Raw genomic sequence first — 21103 nt, 5'->3', positions numbered from 1 at the left:
GGACGCCTGGGTTCTCTCCCCGGCTCTGGGAGGGGAGCGGGGTCTAGTGGTTAGAGCAGGGAGCGGCTGGGAGCCAGGACGCCTGGGTTCTCTCCCCGGCTCTGGGAGGGGAGTGGGGTCCAGGGGCTAGACTGGGGGAGAGGTCAGGTGTAGCAGTCGGAGTTGGCGGGAGAATTCCTTCCCAGTCCCACAACCGGTGCAAGGCTGGATCTAGTGCACAAGCGGGCCGGCCGCCAGAAGAGGATGTCCCTGGAGGAGCTCAGGGCAGGAGCCCCGCCGGCCGTATCCCCTCTCCTGCGGGGGCTGAGCGTGGATGCTCCCAGGGCAAGGAAAAAGAAAAGGCCCTGACTCCAGCCGGCCAACAAAAACCCCTTCTTGAGCCCTGCAGAATGTGCCCTGCCCCCCTGTGCTGGGCTTAGAGCTGGGGGCCAGGGAGGAGCTCATGGGAAGTGAGCTCTGCATCAGCCCCTAGCCGTGGGGCACAGCGGGGAACAGCTTTCCTACGGCTGCCAGCACCCGCGTCCACTCTCTCCTCCGCGCTGCAGAGCTAACTGCTGGACGACTGCTGCCCCGTGAATCACCTCGGCTGCCCCCTGCACAACACAGACCTGAGCCAGGCCCTGACTTAACACCTGGGGGAACAAGGGCAGAGGGCTCGGAAAACCACCCGAGCCTGGTTTAAAAGTCACCAGCGCTGGTGTGATGAAGTGGGGGATTTTCTTGTTTTTTCCAATGGGGTTGCATGCAGAGGGGGTGGGACTCAGTTTCCCTGGGGGTTACTGGTTTAACGAGGGGATGGGAAAGGGAGTTTCTGGGGACAAAAGGCCAGCGAGGGAACTTGGGACCCCGGCCAATGGCCTGGAGAATGGAGACCCCAGCGACTGGGGACCCAGTGACGCAGCTTGGGAGTCGCAGCCGGTTCTGGCCCATGCGAGGACAACGGGCTGTGGGGAGAGGACCCCGGTGACAATGAGCCAGGTCCAGCCAGAGGACAGAAGAGGGGGCCCAGCTGACCCTGTTTACCTGGAGAGGAGACAATGGGGGGGGGGGCCTTGGGGCTGGTGATAGCAGATGCCCAGTGGGGAAGCAGGGGGGCTTGGGGCTGGAGGGAGGGAGTAGGCAGAGCCCCCCTGGGTACAGGGGAGACTGGGCTGGGCGAGGCCAGGCCTGAGGCCAGAGAGTTTCCTGTTCTGTGTTCAGACGCTCAATAAACCCTCCTGTGTTACGCCAGCTGAGAGTCGCTCCGGGCTAGAGAATGGGGAAGCGGGGGGGAGACACGACATTATTCTCCCTGGAAGTGGAGGGCCCTGGGGGTCCAGACTGAAGGGACTCCCTGAGGGGGCCCACGGCAGAGACAGGCATGCTAGGGCTCGGAGAGGTGGGGGTCCAGGAGGTGGAGGGGCCTAACCCCTGCCAGAGAGTGCCCCCCCCCCCGAGGAGCTGTCACACTGAAGGGGGCTCCCCACAGGGACCACACAGGGCCAAGAGCGGGGACGATCTGTGAGCCCGTGACTGCTGGTGAATCCAGGGCAATTACTCTCATGGCTACAAATTGACGCCTTATTTCCATGCTGAATGGGGCTGGCTTCCCCTTCCAGCCGTTGGATCCTAGCAGATTTTCCCCTGCTCGGCCGAAGAGCCCGTGATCTGATATGTGTCCCCCACAGCGGTACCGAGACGTGGGGATTGTGCCCCCCCAAGCCGTCCTTGGCTTGCGCTGGAGAGCTCGAGCTCCTGGCCTCGCAGAGAGCTGGCATTGACCCGCAGGACTCCTGGGTTCTAGGCCCGACTCTGCCCTGTCCCCTATGTCCAGCCAGGTCCCTGTCTCACCCTGGAGCGAGATTTCAGCCCCCAGCACCCCCCCCAAACCTCCCACTAATGAGGCGACACCGGCCCGGCATGTTACAGGGGCACAATAATTTATTCTGAGCCAACAGAGCTGGATTCGCAACACGGCAGCAGGGCGTGGGGGCCGACCCCCACTAAACACAGCAAGTCATAGTTGGGGGGAGCAGGGTCCCCGCTAGAGCGGAGGCTCATGGGAAAGCCATGGGGTAAGCCAGCCAATGCCCTGCCCCCTTCCCCGGGGATGGGTGATGTCTGTGGCGGCTCAGCTGGGGAAGGGGAAGGACGAGGCCCGTGGCTGGGCCTCTCAATCCACCTCCTCGATGGTGGGGCCGGAGGAGGCCCCCCCAGCCCCACCGGCCCCAGGGAAGCCCCCGGGCATCCCCCCACTGGCGCCCTGGTACAGCTTGGTGATGATGGGGTTGCAGAGGTTCTGCAGCTCCTTCTGCTGGTGCTCGTACTCCTCTTTCTCCGCCATCTGTTGGGGGGCGGGCAGGGGGGCAGCGTTAACCCCTTGCACGCCAGCCCCAATGCACCCCCCCCCGGCTGGTATCCACCCAGGCTTCATGGGGGAAGGCTCTGCGGCTGTTCCCACCCGTACAGGGCAGCACAGCGGGTCCACCTGGCCCCACCCGTTGCTCCCCGAGGCCCCTCAGATCAAGGGAGCCTCCCCCCACGGCGGGTGGGGTGGGGAGACAACAGGGCCCCGGCTGATCTCATGGTCTCTCCCCCAGACAGGAGGCTGCTAGGAGCCAGGGGAGACACTGGGGTCTTCCCTAGCTCTGGGCTTCTGAGCCCCGTTCGCCCCTGCAGAGGTCCCATGGGAAGCTGCCCCCAGGCCTAGACATCCCCCCCCAGCCCCTGGTTTCAGCACTGTCTGTGGGTCTCTGCGGCTGCCGCCACCCGGTGGGAGAGGCCTTCCCAGCTGTGGGGGGTGTGTGGGTGAAACACGCCCCCCGCAGCGTAGGGTCTGCCCCACTGCTGCTGGTGAGAAGGGTCATTTCACCTGGTCTTTGGGGTTGGGGGGAGAGGAAGAACCAGATCTAGGACTTTCTAGCGGGGGGAGACTTGGGTTCTATCCCACTCCCCTCCCAGAGCTGGGGGTGTAGTGGTTAGAGCAAGGGGGCTGGGTGCCAGGACTCCTGGGTTCTCTCCCCAGCTCTGGGAGGGGAGCTAGGGGCTCCCTGAAGCTCTGGTCCCCACCTCTCCCTCACCATGGACCTCCAACCATGCCTGGTTCTCCAACTCCTCCCTGGCCCCTGGTTCTGGTCCAGCCCAGAGGCCCCCCCTCCCCACCTCACCTGGTTCCGGTCCAGCCAGTTGATGACCTCGTTGCACTTGTCCAGGATCTTCTGCTTGTCCTCGGGCGCCAGCTTGTCCTTCAGCTTCTCGTCCTCGGCCGTGCTCTTCATGTTGAAGGCCAGTGACTCCAGCGAGTTCTTGGCCGCGATCTTCTCCCGCTGGACCTCGTCCTCCGCCTTGTACTGCTCCGCCTCCTGCACCATGCGCTCGATCTCCTCCTTGCTCAGCCGGCCTGGCGGGGGCAGGAGACCGGCTCAGCACAGGGCCCCCCGGACGCCTGGGTTCTACCGTCCGCTCGGGGAGGGGAATGAAGTCTAGTGGTGAGCGCAAGGGGGCTGGGAGCTAGGACGCCTGGGTTCTCTCCCTGGCTCTGGGGTTCTGTGGGTTAGAGACGGGTTGGGGGCCGGACGCCTGGGTTCTCACCCTTGTCGTTGGTGATGGTGATTTTGTTCTCCTTGCCCGTGCTCTTGTCCACGGCCGAGACGTTGAGGATGCCGTTGGCATCGATGTCGAAGGTCACCTCGATCTGGGGCACCCCGCGGGGGGCGGGCGGGATGCCCGTCAGCTCAAACTTGCCCAGCAGGTTGTTGTCTTTGGTCATGGCCCGCTCGCCCTCGAAAACCTGTGGTGGGCACCAGGCAGGGGGTTAGGAGGGAACCAGCCGGCGGACGGGCACGGGACCCCACACCCCCTGGGCACGAGGTTTCCCCTTCTCCTGGTTGTGCTCAGCCAGGACCCTGTCACCCGGGCTTCTCTCCTTGTCATTTTTGGGGGCTTATCTCTAGGCAACCGCTGCTCTCTGCACCCCTGCCCCAGCCGCCCTCCTGGTGATGCCCCACAGCTTGGCAAGGCCCGCCCCCCAGCTGCGGTGCCCCATGCCCACCCTCCCCCCCCCCAGGTCTCTGAATGCAGCCAGGCAGCCCCTCAGCTGTGTCCCCCCCGGTCTGCCCCCTTCCCCATGACTCCTAGGCTCCCCCGAACCACACAGCCGTCTTGCTACACCCCCACCCCACGCACTGGGCTGAGCCCTTCATTGGGTCAGCCCCCCAGCCCTCTGCTCCCCCGCAGCCGAACTGCGTGAGTCACTGACTCCCTGCAACCCCCTCCCCACACACCTGGGTGAGCCCCCCCGCTCTCTGCACCCCCCTAAGGAGACCCCCGAAATCTGCACCCCCTTATGGCCTGCATATCCCAGCTCTCTGCAGGCAGAGCTTGGCACTACCTGCCATGAGCTCTCCATCCCCCTCCCGCCATGCCCAACAGCCTGCCCCCCCCTTTAGCCCCCCACAGCCTCCCCCCCCCCCGACCTGGATGAGCACGCCGGGCTGGTTGTCGGAGTAGGTGGTGAAGGTCTGGGTCTGCTTGGTGGGGATGGTCGTGTTGCGTTTGATCAGGGCCGTCATGACGCCGCCGGCCGTCTCGATGCCCAGGGACAGGGGCGTCACGTCCAGCAGGAGCAGGTCTTGCACGTTCTCCGACTTGTCACCCGACAGGATGGCCGCCTGGACCGCTGGAGGGGGGGCGGCCGGGGGGGGGGGTCAGCGAGGCACCGGGGTCCCCCCAGCCTGGGCTCAGGATCGGCTCCGCCACCGGACGGGTGCCAGGGGGCATAATTTATGCCCCCACAAATGGCTCGTTTGCATCATTCATGTCGGGGGGGGGGGAGGGGGCTCATTCAGAGAAGTGCCCGGGCCCCCGTTCGCACGGCAAATCCCTGGCACTGAAACCACCTGCACCGCTGGAGCCTCCCTGGGGCTGGGAGGGGGTGCCCGAAATCGGGTGTCACCCCAATCTCTGCGTCGGGTGGGGGGGGGAAGACTCCTCCTCCAGAGCTGGGGGCCAGCCCCCCTGCCATGTCCCTGCCCTGGACAACATCACCTCATCACCTCCAGCCCTCCACTGTCTGCCCCCCTTGCCACCCATGGCCCCGCTATGCCCCCCACTGTCCACCTCCCCATCTCCCCCTCCCCCACTCCCAGCCTGCCCCATCTCCCCCATCTGACCTACCCTCCAGTACCCCTCCCCTCAGCTGCCCCATCTACCCCAGCACTGCCCCTCCAAGCCCCCTCCCCCACATCTCACCTACTTCCTTCAACCTGACCCTCCCTAGCCCCCCTGCACACCCCATCTATTCATCATTGCCCCCCCATCTGATCCTTCCCCCACGCCCCCCCCATTTACCCCCCAGTCTGACCCTCCCCCATCCTCCCCATCTGATCCTTCCCCCACCGCCCCGAACCCCCCCCCATCCAGCCCCTCCCAGGCCCCCCCCGCCCCGCCCCTCACCGGCGCCGTAGGCCACGGCCTCGTCGGGGTTGATGCTCTTGTTGAGCTCGCGCCCGTTGAAGAAATCCTGCAGCAGCTTCTGGATCTTGGGGATTCGGGTGGAGCCCCCCACCAGCACCACGTCGTGCACCTGGGCCTTGTCCAGCTTGGCGTCCCGCAGGGCCTTCTCCACGGGCTCCAGCGTGCCCCGGAAGAGGTCGGCGTTGAGCTCCTCGAAGCGGGCCCGGGTGATGGCCGTGTAGAAGTCCACCCCCTCGTAGAGCGAGTCGATCTCGATGGAGGCCTGGGTGGAGGAGCTGAGGGTGCGCTTGGCCCGCTCGCAGGCCGTCCGCAGGCGTCGCACGGCCCGCTTGCTGCCCGTCACGTCCCGCTTGTGCTTCCGCTTGAACTCCGCCACCAGGTGGTTGACCATGCGGTTGTCGAAGTCCTCGCCCCCCAGGTGGGTGTCGCCCGCCGTGGACTTCACCTCGAAGATCCCGTCCTCGATGGTCAGGATGGAGACGTCGAAGGTGCCCCCGCCCAGGTCGAAGATCAGCACGTTGCGCTCCCCGCCCACCTGTGGGGGGTGGGTGTGTGTGTGTGGGGGGGAGATGGAGCATTTCGGGGGGGCAGGGAACCCCTGGGTGTCTCCACCCCCCCCAACACTCAGATCCCATTCCTCCCGAGCTAGCCAGCCAGTCCCCACACCCTGTTCCCCAGCCAGCCCCCCCACAGGGACACGGCCCCCTGGATCCCACCCCCCTCTGAGCCAGCCAGCCCACCACCCCCAGGGGGCAGCCCCCCAGTCCCCTTCCCTGTCCCCCCAAGCTAGCCAGTCCCCCCACGCTTAAAGAGGGTGGACCCTCATCCCATCCTCTCCCCCCAAACCATGGGGCCAGCCAGTCCCAGATCAGTGCCCCCGAGAGGCCAGGGCTGGGCCCATCTCCCTCCCCCCACCCACACCATGGGGCCAGCCAGTTCCCAGATGGGCGCCCCCTAGAGGCCGGGGCAGGACCCCCATATCCCATCCCTCCCACCCCCTGGGGCCAGCCAGTCCCAGATGGGTGCCCCCTGGAGGCCAGGGCAGGGCCCATATCCCTTCCCCCCTGCCCCCCCCACCACCATGGGGCCAGCCAGTCCCGGATGGGCGCCCCCTAGGGGCTGGGGCAGGGCCCCCCGTTCCCTGCTCACCTTCTTGTCCAGCCCGTAGGCGATGGCGGCGGCCGTGGGCTCATTGATGATGCGCAGCACGTTCAGCCCGGCGATGGTGCCCGCGTCCTTGGTGGCCTGGCGCTGGGAGTCGTTGAAATAGGCCGGCACCGTGATGACCGCGTTCGTGACCGTCTGCGGGGGGAGGGGTGGGTCAGTGGAGACTGGGGCTGCCCCCCCTGCCAAAAGGACGGTGGGGGGGGGGGGAAGACAGGTCCTGGGGGAAGCTCCCTTTGCATCCCTTCTGCCCCAGAGGGTAACGATCTACTACTGCTGCCGGCTACCGGAGAGCCTCCTCCAGCCCATGACGGACGCTCTGGTGCCAAAGGTTCAAACCCTGCCAGAGGCTCGGTGAGCGGGGGTGTCCGGCACCTCGGGACAGGCCGGGGCGGTGGCGTCCCCGGGGGCACCGGAGTCCCGGCCGTGGGGCCCAGCCCAGGCATGGAGTTAACCGGTTAGCAGCGTATGGGCACTGGGTGCTTCGGATGCTGCCCCCTGCAGGAGGGGGAAGGAAGCTGCTCTAACTCACGAGATGCCCCCGGAGCCGGGGACAGAACCCAGGAGTACTGGCTCCCAGCCCCCCTTTCCGACTCACCCAACCCCACCCCCCATCCCAGCTTCCAGCATGGCCCATGCCCCCAGGACTTACCTGGCCCTGTCCCCAGCCCTCTTGGCCCCACACCCAGGCATGCCCTGCCCCCAGAACGTACCTGGCCCTGCCCCCAAGGCTTCTTGGCCCCGCCCCCAAGGCCTCACCTTGCCCAGGTAGGCCTCGGCGATCTCCTTCATCTTGGTGAGCACCATGGAGGAGATCTCCTCGGCGTAGAAGGTCTTGGTCTCACCCTTGTACTCCACCTGCACCTTGGGCCGGCCCCCGTCGTTGATCACCTGGAAGGGCCAGTGCTTCATGTCCGACTGCACCACCGGGTCGTCGAAGCGCCGGCCAATCAGACGCTTGGCATCTGGGCAGGGAATGACACATGTGGGGGGTCAGTGGGAGACAGAGATGGGGGATCCCTAGGGGCTCCAGCCTCCACACCCCCTCCCCAGATCAGAGACCCCCACAGCCCCATCAGGGGTCAAGCTACCCCTCTGCCCCCTTGGGATCTGAGGTCCCCTGGTGGTCCCACTCAGGGGCTCCATGCTCCTCCCTAAATATTGCAGAAACCCCTTGGCGGGGGTGGTGATGCTAAGGGACCCCTGTCCTGCCCGAGAACCCACCAACTCGTTTCACACAGGAATCAAACTGTCCTTGGACACCACCCCAGAGGGGAAAAGTTCCAGATCCCCTTCCCCATCACCCGAGCAAGCCAGTCCCCCTGCCCTGGGGCCGGATCGGAGCCGGCATCCCCTAGAGGGGACAGGCCCCATGCCCACCTCCCCCCCGAGCCAGCCAGTCCCCACCCTGGGGCCAGATCCTAGAGGGGACAGGCCCCGTGTCCCAGCACTCACCGAAGACGGTATTGGTGGGGTTCATGGCCACCTGGTTCTTGGCAGCGTCCCCAATGAGGCGCTCGGTGTCCGTGAAGGCCACGTAGCTGGGCGTGGTGCGGTTGCCCTGGTCGTTGGCGATGATCTCCACTTTGCCATGCTGGAACACCCCCACGCAGGAGTAGGTGGTGCCCAGGTCAATGCCGACAGCTTGGCCCTTCGACATCCTGGCTGCCAAGGGGGATGGAAGGGGCTCAAATGGGACGCAGGCCTCCTGGCTCCCAGCCCCCCTGCTCTAACCACTAGACCCCACTCCCCTCCCATAGGTACACTAAGGTTAACAGAACTTAATGCTGTAGGATCCCCTGTTGAGATCTAATTCTAGGGTCCCATCTGAGGAGCGGGGCAGGGAGATATTGGGCCAGATGGGCCCTGGGTCTCCTGTGGTTTCTAGAGGCTCGGAAGGATGCGATTTTGAAACCTGTCGAGGTCAGTGCCCTGGCCCGCACACAAACCCGCTGGACGCGTTCCCTTCGCTGCTGGACCCAGCGAGAGCACCGCTGCCTGGAATCCCAGCTCCGGTGACACGGGGATTCCCACGGGAGGCGGGTGATCTCAGCGGCAGTCATTAAATAGTTCACGTCTGACCCACCCAGGGGGACCAGAGATCGAGGGTGAAAAATCAGGACAGGCAATAGGGTACTAGACAAAGGCCCGAATATTGGGACATCTGGTCCCCCAAGGCCGCCCCCCCCCCATTTCCCACAATGGTGGGCATTTAAATAGATGTTTGTCAACACCGATATTAACCGTCAAAATAATAAAAAAAAGACCCAACACTGCAAAATTCTGTCGCTAGATCGACAGGCTAATCTCGTGCACGCACGCAAGTCCCCACCTGTCCCCTCCTGGAGGGGTCACCCCATGTGTCCCTCTCCTTCGGAGGGAGCCGAGCGAAGTTGCTGGAACAGCCCCGGTTGGGGGCTGCAGAACCTCCCCTGGCCCTGCGCCCCCACCGGCCCTTCTAGAAACACGGCCCTCGCTGGCCCCTGGCCCAAGGGGGCGGCTCGCCCAGCCGCCCAGCCGATCCAATCGCAGGCCCTGGCCCCCACCACCAGCTGATCCATGGGGCAGCGCTGCCAGCTGGCAGGGTGACAGGGAGTTTACACAAGAGGAAGGGGGGCCCTTCAAGCTCAGGCCTGGGGTAACACCCCTGTTTCCCTGGGGGACCCTGCCGGTTCTAGGATACAGCCCAAGCCCCCACACCCCCAAGCTTGGCCAAGACTGCCAGCTTAACCCTTTGGCACCCCAGAGGGGAAACTGCTCATTCCTCCTCCCTGTGAAGTAGGGACCCCTGCTCTAACCACCAGACACCACTCCCCTCCCAGAGCCGGGGAGGGGACCCAGGAGTCCGGGCTCTAGCCAGTTGACCTCACTCGCCCATCACTCAATTGCGTACAATTCTATAAAGCGCGGCCTAGGCCAGCACTCGGAACAGAGCCCGACCCCGGCTGGGGTCCGTGGGCCTTCGCTCTCCTGCAGCGGGGTTTTCTTTACGCCAGCGGGGCACCTGGCCCCAATGCAGGTCCTGGCAGGGCGCTAGAGGAGACCGGTTGGTTTTCAGGGCCACACACAGCTCATGCTTCACTGGAGTGAGGACCCAAGTTATTTACCGCCCCAGCCCGGCTAGCAGACGTCCTGTGCCCATGTCAGAGCGGTAAGAGCTGGGGTCCCCCGGCGCAGAGCCCCGCCTGGCTGCGCCCTTGTCCGAGAGACGTGGGGACGCTAGTCGCCCGTGGCGGGGCCTGTGGTCGGGTGGGGCGCTGGCTCTGGGGAGTGCCAGGAACAGACAACACAGAACGCAGCTCCCAACGTCACAGCCAGCACGAGAGCCGGGGGTCCGAACAGATACAGAGAGAACCCAGGAGTCCTGGCTCCCAGCCCTCCCTGCTCTAAGCCACTAGATGCCCCCACCCACCCCACACTCCTACAACCCATGGAGTCCTAATTTGCGCCCCAGCTCAGGGAGGGGAATGGGGTCTAGTGGTTGGGGGGCGGGGCTGGGAGCCAGGCCTCCTGGGTTCTCTCCCCAGCTCAGGGAGGGGAGTGGGGTCACGTGGTTAGAGCAGGGTGGGCTGGGAGCCAGGACTCCTGGGTTCTCTCGCAGGCTCTGGGAAGGGGGTGTTTCCAATGCACCCAGTTGCGCAGTGCTGGGGGGCGCGGGCAGGCTCGCTAGCTGGACCCCCCCCCACGGCCGGGGCTGTCCATGTCTGGCGCGCAGATAAATGGGGGGGGGTGTGTTTGTGGCTCTGTGTTTTGCTCTGATCCACCGTTACAGCCAGAAGGGCGTCGCCCGGGCACGGTTTGTTCCCAGCCCCCCGCCAGTGGGGCAGTGACAGGGGCCCCGAGCCGTGCCCCAAACCCAGCCCCGCCCAGCCGCGCTGACAGCCCCTGGCCCGGCGCAGCTTGGGTTCGCTGCTGCGCCACTCGGGCCAGCTTTGGGGGCCAGCTGCGGGTCCCGGCTAAAACCCCCCGGGAGAGGCCGATTGGGTCCAAAATCGGCAGGGCGGTTCGGGGAGCGGGGGAGGCTGGAGGGGGAAAGCTTGAAGCGGTTTGGACCCGGGGCTCTGGAGATACGGGGGCCCCAATGGAGGGTCGCCCCGGGTCTTGTTCTGCAGCCTCTGAAACTTCCGAGCGGGGTGGATTCCCCGAATTAACCCCTAGGCCCCTGCTGCCGAGGTCTTAGCAAATGAGGGGCAGCGTCCCTGGAGGCCGGTTGGGGTGACCCGCCATACAGAGCCCCTGCAGCCGGAGGTACCCACCCTGCCCCTCCAAACGAGAGACCCCCGCCGACGGGGACAGCCCACCGCCAGAGCTCCCCGTGCCCCCAAACGATGTCCAGACCTCTGGCGGCAAGGGTGGGAAGTTATTTTAGCTGCAAACTTTGGGGGTGCATGGGGGTTACCCCTAGGTACAGGGCACCCCCCAGGCTGCAGCACCCGAAGGGTTCAAATTCCAGAGGCTAGCATGTCCTAGTCGCGTCCCAAGAGGGCAGGGAGAGGGGAGAGCCAGGGACTAGGTGGGGGTTGGCTGGCCCTAAGAGGAAGGAAACACCCCATGCCACCCCGCCCCAGTCAGAGAGGGGCCCTGGGCGCGGTGCCAGGGGCTGCCAGCCAGAGACTATTTATGGGGGTGACGCTGTTGTACCGTATATGGCCCGGGTCCCGGTGGGGAGACCTTCAGGCGGCCCCGGGAAGGCAAGTTATTAGCTCTGCTGGGACGGAGAAACTGAGGCACAAGGGCATTTCCCCCCCGCCCCAGCCACTTAGCAGCCTAGCTCGTGAGAGAATCCAGGAGTCCTGACTCCCGGCCTCCATTCCCCTGAAAAGCTGGGGAGAGAAACTTCTCTCCCCAAAGTAAGAACCCAGGAGTCCGAGCACCCCCCTTGTCAGCCCGGCCCCAACCAGAGCGAAAACCTCACACCAGCACAGGAATAAATACTGGCAACAACATCTCTGAAGTGAACAAGCCCGGATCCCTTCTCCTGGGAACTGCCAAGGACCTATACGCCCCCCCCCCCGGCCCCCGCAGCTGCCAGCCTCTGCCCCACTCAGCTGCGCGTCTGCCCCTTCTCCCCAAGCCCCAGCTCCCATGATCTGCCCCAATCAGCTTAAATTACCCCCCCCCCCCCGCTGCAAGGAATCTCCCCCCCAGGCAGCTGGGATCCCCCCTACCTTTGCTCAGCTGGCTCCGTGCGCCCCAGCTGTGGCTACGTCCCGGCCCGGCCCGGCGCCCCCCCCAGCTATATACGGGTCCGGCCCCCCACCCGGCCGCCCCTTTGCAGAAGCTTCTGGACTTGGCCGCCGGCCTGGGCCAATCGGGGCCGGCCTGGGCCGCTCCGTCACCGGGCCGGGGGGAGCGAATGGGGGAGCGCAGCTGCCGGAATTGGCATCGGGCTGGACCCTTTGGGAGCTGGGAGGGTCCTGGGCTTAGCCGGTCCCGCCCCCATCGGGGCCCCCTGCCGGGCGGGGCGGGTCTAATTGTAGCCCGGCCAGGGGGTTATTTTGGGACCGGGCAGGTGGCTTAAAGGGGGAGGGGGAGACCCCCCCCCTTTTGCCTTGCCATGGAAATAACTCCAGGTTAACTGCTGGTGGTGCCCCCCAGGAAAAAGGAGCCCCCTCCCTGGCCAGTGTGGCCCCCAGAGCACCCCAACCTCCCCCCAGCGACCCCTGGCCAAATTCCCCCTCCCCTGCCAATCCCCTCCCAGCCTCTAGGTCCATGTGCCCCCTCACAGCCCCCCAGAGGCCCCCGGCCAAATGCCCCCCCCCCACCTCCAATAGGGCAACCAGATTCCTGATTTTCTATTACCCCCACCCTCGTCCCAATTTTTCACTCTTGCTATCTGGTCTCCCGAACCCCCCAGCCCCCCTCCTCTGCCCCCCAGCCCATGGCACCAGCTGTTCCAGCCGGAGGACAATGCTGGGACCCAAATAAATGGGGATAAATGGGCTGGAGCCCCTCGAGGCCGGGAATTGGAAGGAGGTTCTGAGCCCCCCTGGAGGCAGGTTTTGGGACAAGCTGAGAACTTCCCAGCTCATTTCACGCGTGTATTCCCCAGAACTCCCCCCTGGAGACTGCTGCTTTGTGGCTGGATCGGGGCCAGCGCCCCCTAGAGGGGAAAGGCCCCTTGTCCCATTCCCCGCCCCCCTGAGCTGGCCAACCCCCCCCCCCCCCCCCCCGCTCTGTGACCGGATTGGGGCCGGTGCCCTCTAGAGGGGAAAGGCCCCACGCAGTGCTGGGTTCAAAGCCTGTTAGAGGTCACAAGTGAAATGAATTTCCCAATCTCAAGAAAACCCACTAAGGGACCTGCAGAACCAGGGCAGAGTTCAGCCAGACTGGCCCTCTCAGCCCCGGGCTGGGCTGGCAGGGGGCTGCGGGTCAGGAGCGAGGGGCACCGGAGGAGCTGGCGGGTGAGGGGTGGGAACTGGCACAATCCGCTGTTTACCAGCCTGGATCCATGTTCCTTTTATGGCCCGACTCTGTCGGTGCAAAGCTCCTGGCGGGATCATGGCCCATGAAGAGCAGCAGCTGCCCTGGGGCTAGGTGGGCGCAGAGATCTCTGCTCCGGTGCCTGACCCCCTGATCCCCCAATGACCCACCCAGGACCCCCAAACCCTGCCTGATCCCCCAGATCCCCCAATGATCCCCCAAACCCCACCTGATCCCCCCAATAATCCTCCAGATCCCCAATAACCCACCCAGGACTCCCAAGCCCCACCTGATCCCACAATGATCCCCCAGATCCCCCAACCCCACCTGATCCCCCAATAATCTCCCAGATCCCCAATAACCCACCCAGGACTCCCAAACCCCACCTGATCCCCCAGATCCCCAATAACCCACCCAGGACCCCCAAACCCCACCTGATCCCCCAAACCCCATCTGATGCCCCCAATAATCCCCCAGATCCCCCAAACCCCACCTGATCCCCCCCAATAATCCTCCAGATCCCCAATAACCCACCCAGGACTCCCAAGCCCCACCTAATTCCCAATAACCCCCCAGATCCCCCCAATAACCCCCCAGGACCTCCCAACCCCACCTGATCCCCCAAGATCCCCCAAATCCCCAATAACCCCCAGATCCCCCAAACCCAACCCAATCTCCCCAATTACTCCCCAGATCCCCCAAACCTGACCGGATCCCCCCAATTACCCCTTCAGAACCCCCAGATCCCCCCAAACCCGATTGGATCCCCCCAATTCCCAATAACTTTCTCATGCTCAATTTCCCCCTCCCATCTCTGCCCTGTGCAGCCCCCCCACCATGTGCTCACCCCCCCTTTACCCACCCTCCTGTCTGGGCTTGGGAACCCCAATGGGGGCAGGGACCTGCTGCAGCAGCCGGTGCTCAGTGGACTCCCAAGCCAGCGGGGCGGGGCGGTGGAGGGGGGGAACTCTGGGGTCCAGGCATCGGCTCTCCCTCAGACAGACACGCTGCGTCCAACTGCTACGGGATCCCCCCCCCATGGAATCACAGAGCCACAGACCCCGGAGGTTGGAAGGGCCCGCGAGGGTCAGCTAGTCCAGCCCCTGTCAAGAAGCAGGATGGGTTGGGTCTAAACCAGGGGTTCTCAACCTTCATTGCACCGCAACCCCCTTCTGACAATAAACATTGCTACATGACCCCAGGAGGGGGGGCCGAAGCCTGAGCCTGCCTGAGCCCCACGGCCTTGCGGGGGAGGCAAAGCCAAAGCCAAAGCCTGAGCCCCACGCAGGGGGCCGGGAAGCTCAGTCCCGCAGCCCGGGGCTGACGTCCTCGGGTTTCGGCTTGAATCCTGGGCGGGGAGGGTCGGGTTTTGGCCCTGGGCCCCAGCAAGTCTAAGCCAGCCCCGGCGACCCCGTTAAAGTGGGGTCCCGACCTGCAGTTTGAGAACCGCTGACAGATGCCGTCCAGTCTCCTCTCGAAACCCTGCAGGGAAGGAGCTTCCAGGACGCCCCTGAGGCGTCTGGTCCATTGGCTGACGGGCCTCACAGCTGGGGAGTTTGTCCTGAGGTTTAATCTAAATTGCTCTGCTACAGTTTGAACCTGTTGCCCCTTGGCCTGCCCCCTGGGGCGAGAGAGAACAACTTGTCTCCATCTTCTTCACGGCAGCCTTGCCAGTATGTGAAGACCCCGGTCACGCCCCCGCCGTAATCTCCTCTTTCCCAAACAAACCATGCCCAGTTCCTGCAGCCTTTGCTCCTAGGACTCGTGCTCCCTCTTTGTCGCTCGCCGCTGGGGCCTTCCAGTTTCTCTCCGTCCGGCCTACTCCGTGGTGACCAAAACTGGACGCCGTCCTCCAGCGGAGGCCGAGCCAGCGCCGAGCAGAGCGGGACTGGTGCCTCCCGGGACTCGCTTGCTCTGCCTCTGCTAATGCAACCGAAAATTGCATTTCCTTTTCCTTGCACCAGCTTCGCATTGCTGGCTCCCGTCGAGGTTGTGACCCGCCCCGACTCCCAGCTCCTTCTCGGCAGGGCTGCTGCCCGGCCAGTTCTCCCCCAGCCTGGGCTGGGGCACGTGGCGTTTCTTCCCTCGGCGGAGCGCCTGCCGTTAGCCTGGGTTGAATTTCATTGTGTCGTCTACAGCCCAGTGCTCCAAACTATCGGGGTCCCTCTGGATTTCAGCTCCACCCTCCAAAGCGTTGGCAACTCCCCCCAACCCCGTCCCCCGGCTTTGCGTGGTCTGCGGACTTGATCAGCCTCCTCCCTAGTCCTGCACGCCGGGGATTGATGCAGATGTTAAACACCACGGGGCCCAGAACAGCCCCGCTTGGGACCTCCCTCCGATCCCACGTCCTTCCATGCGCAGTTACGCCTTCTTTGCGGTTATTTAACCAGCTCTGTACCCACTTCACGGCCGCAGTTCCCCAGCGGACCCGTCAGACCGTCCTGTCCCGGAGGTCACAGCGGCCGGGTCTCTGAGGGGCCGTGACTTCTTCGGCATCAGTCCCGCACGGAGGCTGGGCTGGAGCGGCCGTCAGCCGCCACCCAGGAGTTGTGCAGGACCGGAGCAGTGGCTAGTGGTCAGCCCCTGCGGCCGGAGCAGTGGCCGGTTGTCAAGGCCCCGGAAAGGCTCCCACGGTTAGTGGCCCCCGCCCGCCCCTGCTGGGTGTTTTTAGTAACGGGGTCAAGTCACGGGCTTCCGTGAATTTTAGTTTCTTGCCCGTGACCCGTCCGTGACTTTTACTGAAAATACCTGGGACAAAATCTCAACCTTAGTCACGAGGGCCGGGGCCGGGAGCCCGGCTGCGCTCCAGGCCTGTTACGTCCCCCGCATCCCCCCTCCTGCAGACCCGCTCCCCTGGCAAGGCAGGAACCCGGCTGGTTCGGCCCCGGGAACTCGCAGACTCAATGTTCGATACTTGCGCGAGTAGCTTCCCCAGGGATCAAGGTCAGGCTGGTCTAGAGCTCCCCGGCTCCACAGGGGCATTATGATAGACCCCCCCCGGCTACCCCCCCTCCCCAGCCAGGGACCCCCCTCTCGCCAGGAAACCCCCCCTCCCCAGCCAGGGACCCCCCCTCTAGCCAGGGACCCCTCCAGGAAACCCCCCCTCCCCAGCCAGGGACCCCCCCTCTAGCCAGGGACCCCTCCAGGAAACCCCCCCTCCCCAGCCAGGGACCCCCCTCTAGCCAGGAAACCCCCCCTCCACAGGCAGGGACCCCCCCCCCCAGCCAGGGACCCCTCCAGGAAACCTCCCCTTCCCAGCCAGGGACCCCCCCAGGCAACCCCCCCTCCCCAGCCAGGGACCCCCCCAGGCAACCCCCCCTCCCCAGCCAGGGACCCCCCCAGGTTCTCAGCCCGGCCGCCCCCGCCCCGTGCAGCTGCACCACGGGGCTCGGCTCAGGGCTCCTCCCCCACAGCCAATCAGGGACGCCGTTGGAAGAGCTCAGCCAATGGGGTGGGAGCTGCCCCCCCCCGCTCCCGTTCTGCCCTGCTGGGTCTGTCACGTGCTCCCAGCCCCCCCTGCTCCTCCTCGCCCCCCGGTAACCATGGTAACCAGGGAGGCCTGGGATTGGGAGAGAGTAGCCCCCCCAGCTCTGCCCCCCCGCCAACAGTATCCCTGGGGGGAGAGCCCAGGGCTGGGCTGGGGGGGGGCCGCGGGGCGGGAGTGGGGGCCGCGGGGGCGGGAGTGGGGGGCGCCGGGGGGGGCCGCGGGGCGCCGGGGGGGGCCGCGGGGCGGGAGCGGGGGGGGCCGCGGGGGCGGGAGTGGGGGGCGGCGGGGGGGGCCGCGGGGCGGGAGTGGGGGGCGCCGGGGGGGGCGCCGGGGGGGGGCCGCGGGGCGGCGGGGGGGGAGCCCTGGTGCGGGGCCAGGCTGGCTGCTGTCGGCTCTTAGCCCAGCGCCGGGCTCCTCCCCCGGCCGCCGGCCCGGTGCTTTCGGTTTCGGTTTCCCCCCCCGCCCCCGGGACCGCCGCGAAACCAGCCCGGCAGCTCCCCGGGAGCCTCCGGAGAAATGCTGTGAGCGGGGAGCCCGGACTCCTGGGTTCTCTCCCCGGCTGGGGGAGGGGAGTGGGGTTTAGCGGTTAGAGCAAAGGGCGGGGGGGCTGGGAGCCCGGACTCCTGGGTTCTCTCCCCGGCTGGGGGAGGGGAGTGGGGTTTAGCGGTTAGAGCAAAGGGCAGGGGGGCTGGGAGCCCGGACTCCTGGGTTCTCTCCCCGGCTGGGGGAGGGGAGTGGGGTTTAGCGGTTAGAGCAAAGGGCGGGGGGGCTTGGGGAGCCCGGACTCCTGGGTTCTCTCCCCGGCTCCGGGAGGGGAGTGGGGTCTTGTGGCAACCCGGGTTGTAGGCCAAAGAAACCTCATCCTGCCTCTTTTCCAAGCCAGCTCCTCCGCCATGCAGAGCCTGGAGCTGCGGGAGCAGGACCTGACCGAGATGGGCTCCCTGATCCAGTCCCGCCTGGTTCTGGAGGTCTCCACCCAGGTCCAAACCCTGCTGGATTCGCTGGACTCGGCCACCCTGGACATCGCCGTGACGGGCGAATCCGGCGCCGGCAAATCCACCTTGGTCAATGCCCTCCGTGGCCTGAGTGACTCGGACCCCCGCGCCGCCCCCACCGGTGTCGTGGAGACCACCGCCGAGCCCACACCCTACCCCCACCCCGGCCTCCCCAGCGTCCGGCTCTGGGACCTCCCCGGCATCGGCACCCCCAGCTTCCGGGCCGAGCGGTACCTGGAGCAGGTGGGCTTGATGCGCTACGATTTCTTCCTCCTCGTGGCTTCGGAGCGGTTCCGAGAGAGCCACGCCCAGCTGGCCCGGGCCCTGGCCGCCGCGGGCAGGCGCTTCTACTTCCTGCGCACCAAGGTGGATCAGGACCTGCGGGCGTCCCGCCGGCGCCGGCCGGCCCGCTTCCAGGAGGACCAGGTGCTGGGCGAGATCCGCGCGGACTGCGCCCGCCAGCTGGAGAAGGACGGTGCGGCCGCCCCGCGGGTTTTCCTGCTCTCCGCCTTCCAGCTGCATCGCTTCGACTTCCCGCGGCTGCAGGCCACGCTGGCGGAGGAGCTGGCCGGGCACAAGCGCCACGCGCTGCTCCTGGCCCTGCCGGCTCTGACAGCCGAGTCCGTGGGGCGCCGGAAGGAGGCTCTGCGGCGCCACGTCTGGAAGAAGGCCCTGCTGGCGTCCCTGGTCTCGGCGCTGCCGGGGCTCCCGCTGCAGCTCAACGTGCCCATGCTGGTGGAGACGCTGGGCTCCTACCGCCGCAGCTTCGGCCTGGATGAGGAGTCCCTGGGGGGGCTGGCCCGGGCGGGCGCCGGCTCCCTCCAGCGGCTGCGGGCCCAGGTGCGCTCGGCGCTGGGCCGGGAGCTCTCGCCGGCGGCCGTGCGGGACGTGCTGAGCCAGGCCGCGCTCTGTGGGCAGGCGGCCGCCCGCCTGGCCCGCGCCCGCCTGCCGCTGCTGGAGAACCTGGTGGCCGGCGGCATCTCCTTTGTGGCCGCCTACTACCTGCTGCACAGTGCCCTGGAGGGCTTCGCTGGTGACGCCCAGCGGGTGCTGGAGGCCGCCTACGGGACAGGGGAGGAGGGGGAGCCTTGTGACCCCCCTGATCCCGGGTTCCTCTATGACTGAGGGACGGGCCCTGCTGGGTGAGGGGGGCTGCTGGAGGCTTAGTGCCCCCCCCCAGCATCTGTGCCCTGCCCCCCCCCCCATCCTCACACCAGCTGCATGGGGGGGCCGGGGCTGGGAGGACCCCCGGTGGGGCCAGATAGTGCCAGGACCCCACAGCTCCCTGGAGAGCGAGGTGCATTGTGGGTAGCCTGGGAGGCACGTGCCACCATGGTTGGACCTCAGCAGAGCATTGAGGGAGGAGGTGGCCAGTGGGGGGGTGGGGTGGCCTGTGGGGCAGGATGATGGCTGGTGTGGGGGCAGCCTCCTGCGCTGACGGGACGGGCACCGTCTGCTCCCCGTGGAGACGTGGGGGCCGTGCCTCCTTCCACCCGCGTCGTGGGCTTGTGCAAACCAAGGCCCGGTCTATGCATCAAATGTAGGTCAACGTAGCCAGGTTGCTGGGGGGCGGGAAGAACCCGCTTCCCCGAGCGCTGGGGCTAGGCCAACATAACCCTGGTGTAGACACCGCTAGGCTGTTGGAAGGAACCTTCCATTGACGCAGCTACTTGAGGAGGTGGCATTCCTGTGCCGATGGCCAACCCCTTCCATTGCTGTCGGGTATGACTACGGTGCAGGGTTAGGCCGGCATAGCCACGGCGTCCCAGCAACAGCGCTAACGCCCCGTAGGGTAGCCATGGCCCAGGGCGTAGGAGACGGCAGGAGGCAGAGGTGGGGGCGGAGCTGGTCGGGACTTTCCCAGTAGAGCAGCCTTCCGTCGGAAAACGGGCTCTTGTCGGAATCGGGACCGTGCGTGGGAACCTGACACAACTGATCGTTGGGGGGAAAAATCAGGGAAAAAATCCCATTTGGATACGAGCGTTTGGATGTCTGGGTTCAACATTCTGGGTGGTTGTTTTCAATTTTTAACCATTTGTAGATGGTCAAAATTGGAAGGAAACGTTTTGGTTTTATCAGATTTATTATATTGGATTTTTTTCCTTTTTGTTGTTTGTTTCTGATTTTAAAAAAAATCAACATTGGAAAGATTTTGATTTTAGTGGGTTTTATTTCATTGGATTTGTTTAACTTTTCAAAAGCCAATATTGGAAGGAAACATTTCAGTTGTGTTGGATATTTTTGATTTTTTTAATTTAAAAAAAATCAGTATCAGAGGGAAACATTTTATTGGACTTTACTTGGTTGCATTTTTTATTTTATTATATTAACGTTTACATTTTGTAAAAGTCAAAAACAGAAGGAAACATTTTGAGTTTATTTTATTGGATTTTATCAGATTTTATTGTATTCAAATTGATTATATTGGATATCATTTGATCAGGTTTTTAAAATGTTATTGAACGGGAATGTTCCAATCAGCCCCAGACCGAAATAGTTTCCCCCAACAATTTAGTTTCATGGGGAAATTGTCAAATTTATTTCTGGTTTTCATCCTGATTCAGAACAAAACCAAATTTCAAAATATCCAAATTTCTCAGGGAGCAGAAATTCTAACTTTGGACCAGTTTCGTAGAGGAGCCAATCTTGGCCACAGGGTTTGGCTCGAGAGACGCTGGAGGGAGACGATACGCAAAGGCTGCGTCCCTCTCACTGGGCTGAGAATTAGGTTTCTCTTTCAGTATCCAGGGTGTGGCTTGAATTGCGACCTCAAATCCAGATGTCAGAGCCATGATAAGGTAACCTCTGGATCTCTCACTTGTTACGTTAACTGGACAGTGGTAACGAAATAGCCCCTTACTTTTGTAAAGCAAAGGATGTTTATTAAATAAAACCTCTGTTTTTCTCAGATGTTTATTGACGCGACTCTGAAGCTCTAACCTCCGTCGGGTAACAAGGACACCGGAGTTACAGCAGCTCACGCTGCACCGTTCTGGGCTGGGCTCGGGGAGCTCTCAGGGTCTCTCCCAGCTCTGCGTTTCCATGGATCGAGTCACTTCCTGTCTGGGGTAGACTCCATAGGGTTATGGAAACCACAGAAACGTGGGGCCGGAAGGGACCTCGAGAGGTCCCCGCGTCCAGCCCCCGACGCGGAGGCAGGCCCGAGTCAACCTAAACCAGCCCTGATGGGGGTTTGTCCAACGTGGTCTTCAAACCCTCTAGTGATGGGACCCACAGCCACCCTTGGGAGCTGATTCCAGAGCTGCCCTGCCCTGGGAGTTAGAGAGATTTTCCCAACATCCAACCTCCATCTCCCTGGCTGCGGGTTAAACCTGTTGCTTCTTGTCCTGCCTTCAGTGCACATGGAGAATAATTGATCCCCTGCCTCTTTATACCGGCCCTTAACATATTTGCAGCCTGGTCTCAGGTCCCCCCTCAGCCTTCTTCTCTCCAGACTGACCATGCCCTGGTTTTAACCTTTCCTCAAACCTTTGAACATTTCTCTTGCCCTCCTCGGGAGTCTCTCCAGTTTGTCCCCATCTCTCCTAAAGCACGGTGCCCAGAACTGGAGTCGCAGGGA

The 21103-nt window shown here is 64.4% G+C and overlaps 2 protein-coding genes across 6 annotated transcripts; one reads left to right on the top strand and one right to left on the bottom strand.

The window, feature by feature from the left end:
* Window positions 1-1902: 1902 nt before the first annotated feature.
* Window positions 1903-11992, bottom strand: LOC311512388 (heat shock cognate 71 kDa protein-like). 2 transcript variants are annotated; one of them, XM_084613599.1, is made up of 9 exons: window positions 11787-11992; window positions 8074-8279; window positions 7378-7583; window positions 6604-6756; window positions 5434-5989; window positions 4455-4657; window positions 3571-3769; window positions 3147-3379; window positions 1903-2323 (listed from the first exon to the last, which is right to left on the bottom strand). In XM_084613599.1, the coding sequence occupies exons 2-9, from the start codon at window positions 8276-8278 to the stop codon at window positions 2153-2155; spliced, it is 1926 nt and encodes a 641-aa protein (XP_084469725.1). In that variant the 5' UTR covers window position 8279; window positions 11787-11992; the 3' UTR covers window positions 1903-2152. The 2 variants fall into 2 exon arrangements, with proteins under 2 accessions (XP_084469725.1, XP_084469724.1); XM_084613598.1 differs by having other exon boundaries at window positions 8074-8283; window positions 11787-11991.
* Window positions 11993-16562: 4570 nt separating this feature from the next.
* Window positions 16563-20431, top strand: LOC311512725 (interferon-inducible GTPase 5-like). Of its 4 annotated transcripts, none has more exons than XM_084614065.1 (2): window positions 16563-16577; window positions 17408-20431. In XM_084614065.1, exon 2 carries the CDS (start codon window positions 17422-17424, stop codon window positions 18646-18648), a length of 1227 nt encoding a protein of 408 aa, XP_084470191.1. In that variant the 5' UTR covers window positions 16563-16577; window positions 17408-17421; the 3' UTR covers window positions 18649-20431. The 4 variants fall into 4 exon arrangements, with proteins under 4 accessions (XP_084470191.1, XP_084470190.1, XP_084470189.1 ...); XM_084614064.1 differs by lacking the exon at window positions 16563-16577 and adding an exon at window positions 16580-16586; XM_084614063.1 differs by lacking the exon at window positions 16563-16577 and adding an exon at window positions 16973-17049.
* The last annotated feature ends 672 nt before the right edge of the window (window positions 20432-21103 follow it).

Source organism: Lepidochelys olivacea (assembly GCF_965140295.1).
Source record: "Lepidochelys olivacea isolate rLepOli2 genome assembly, chromosome: 24".
Lineage (NCBI taxonomy): Eukaryota > Metazoa > Chordata > Testudines > Cheloniidae > Lepidochelys > Lepidochelys olivacea.
The sequence above is the reverse complement of the archived record's forward strand: the minus strand, read 5'-3'. Positions and strand labels throughout refer to the sequence as shown.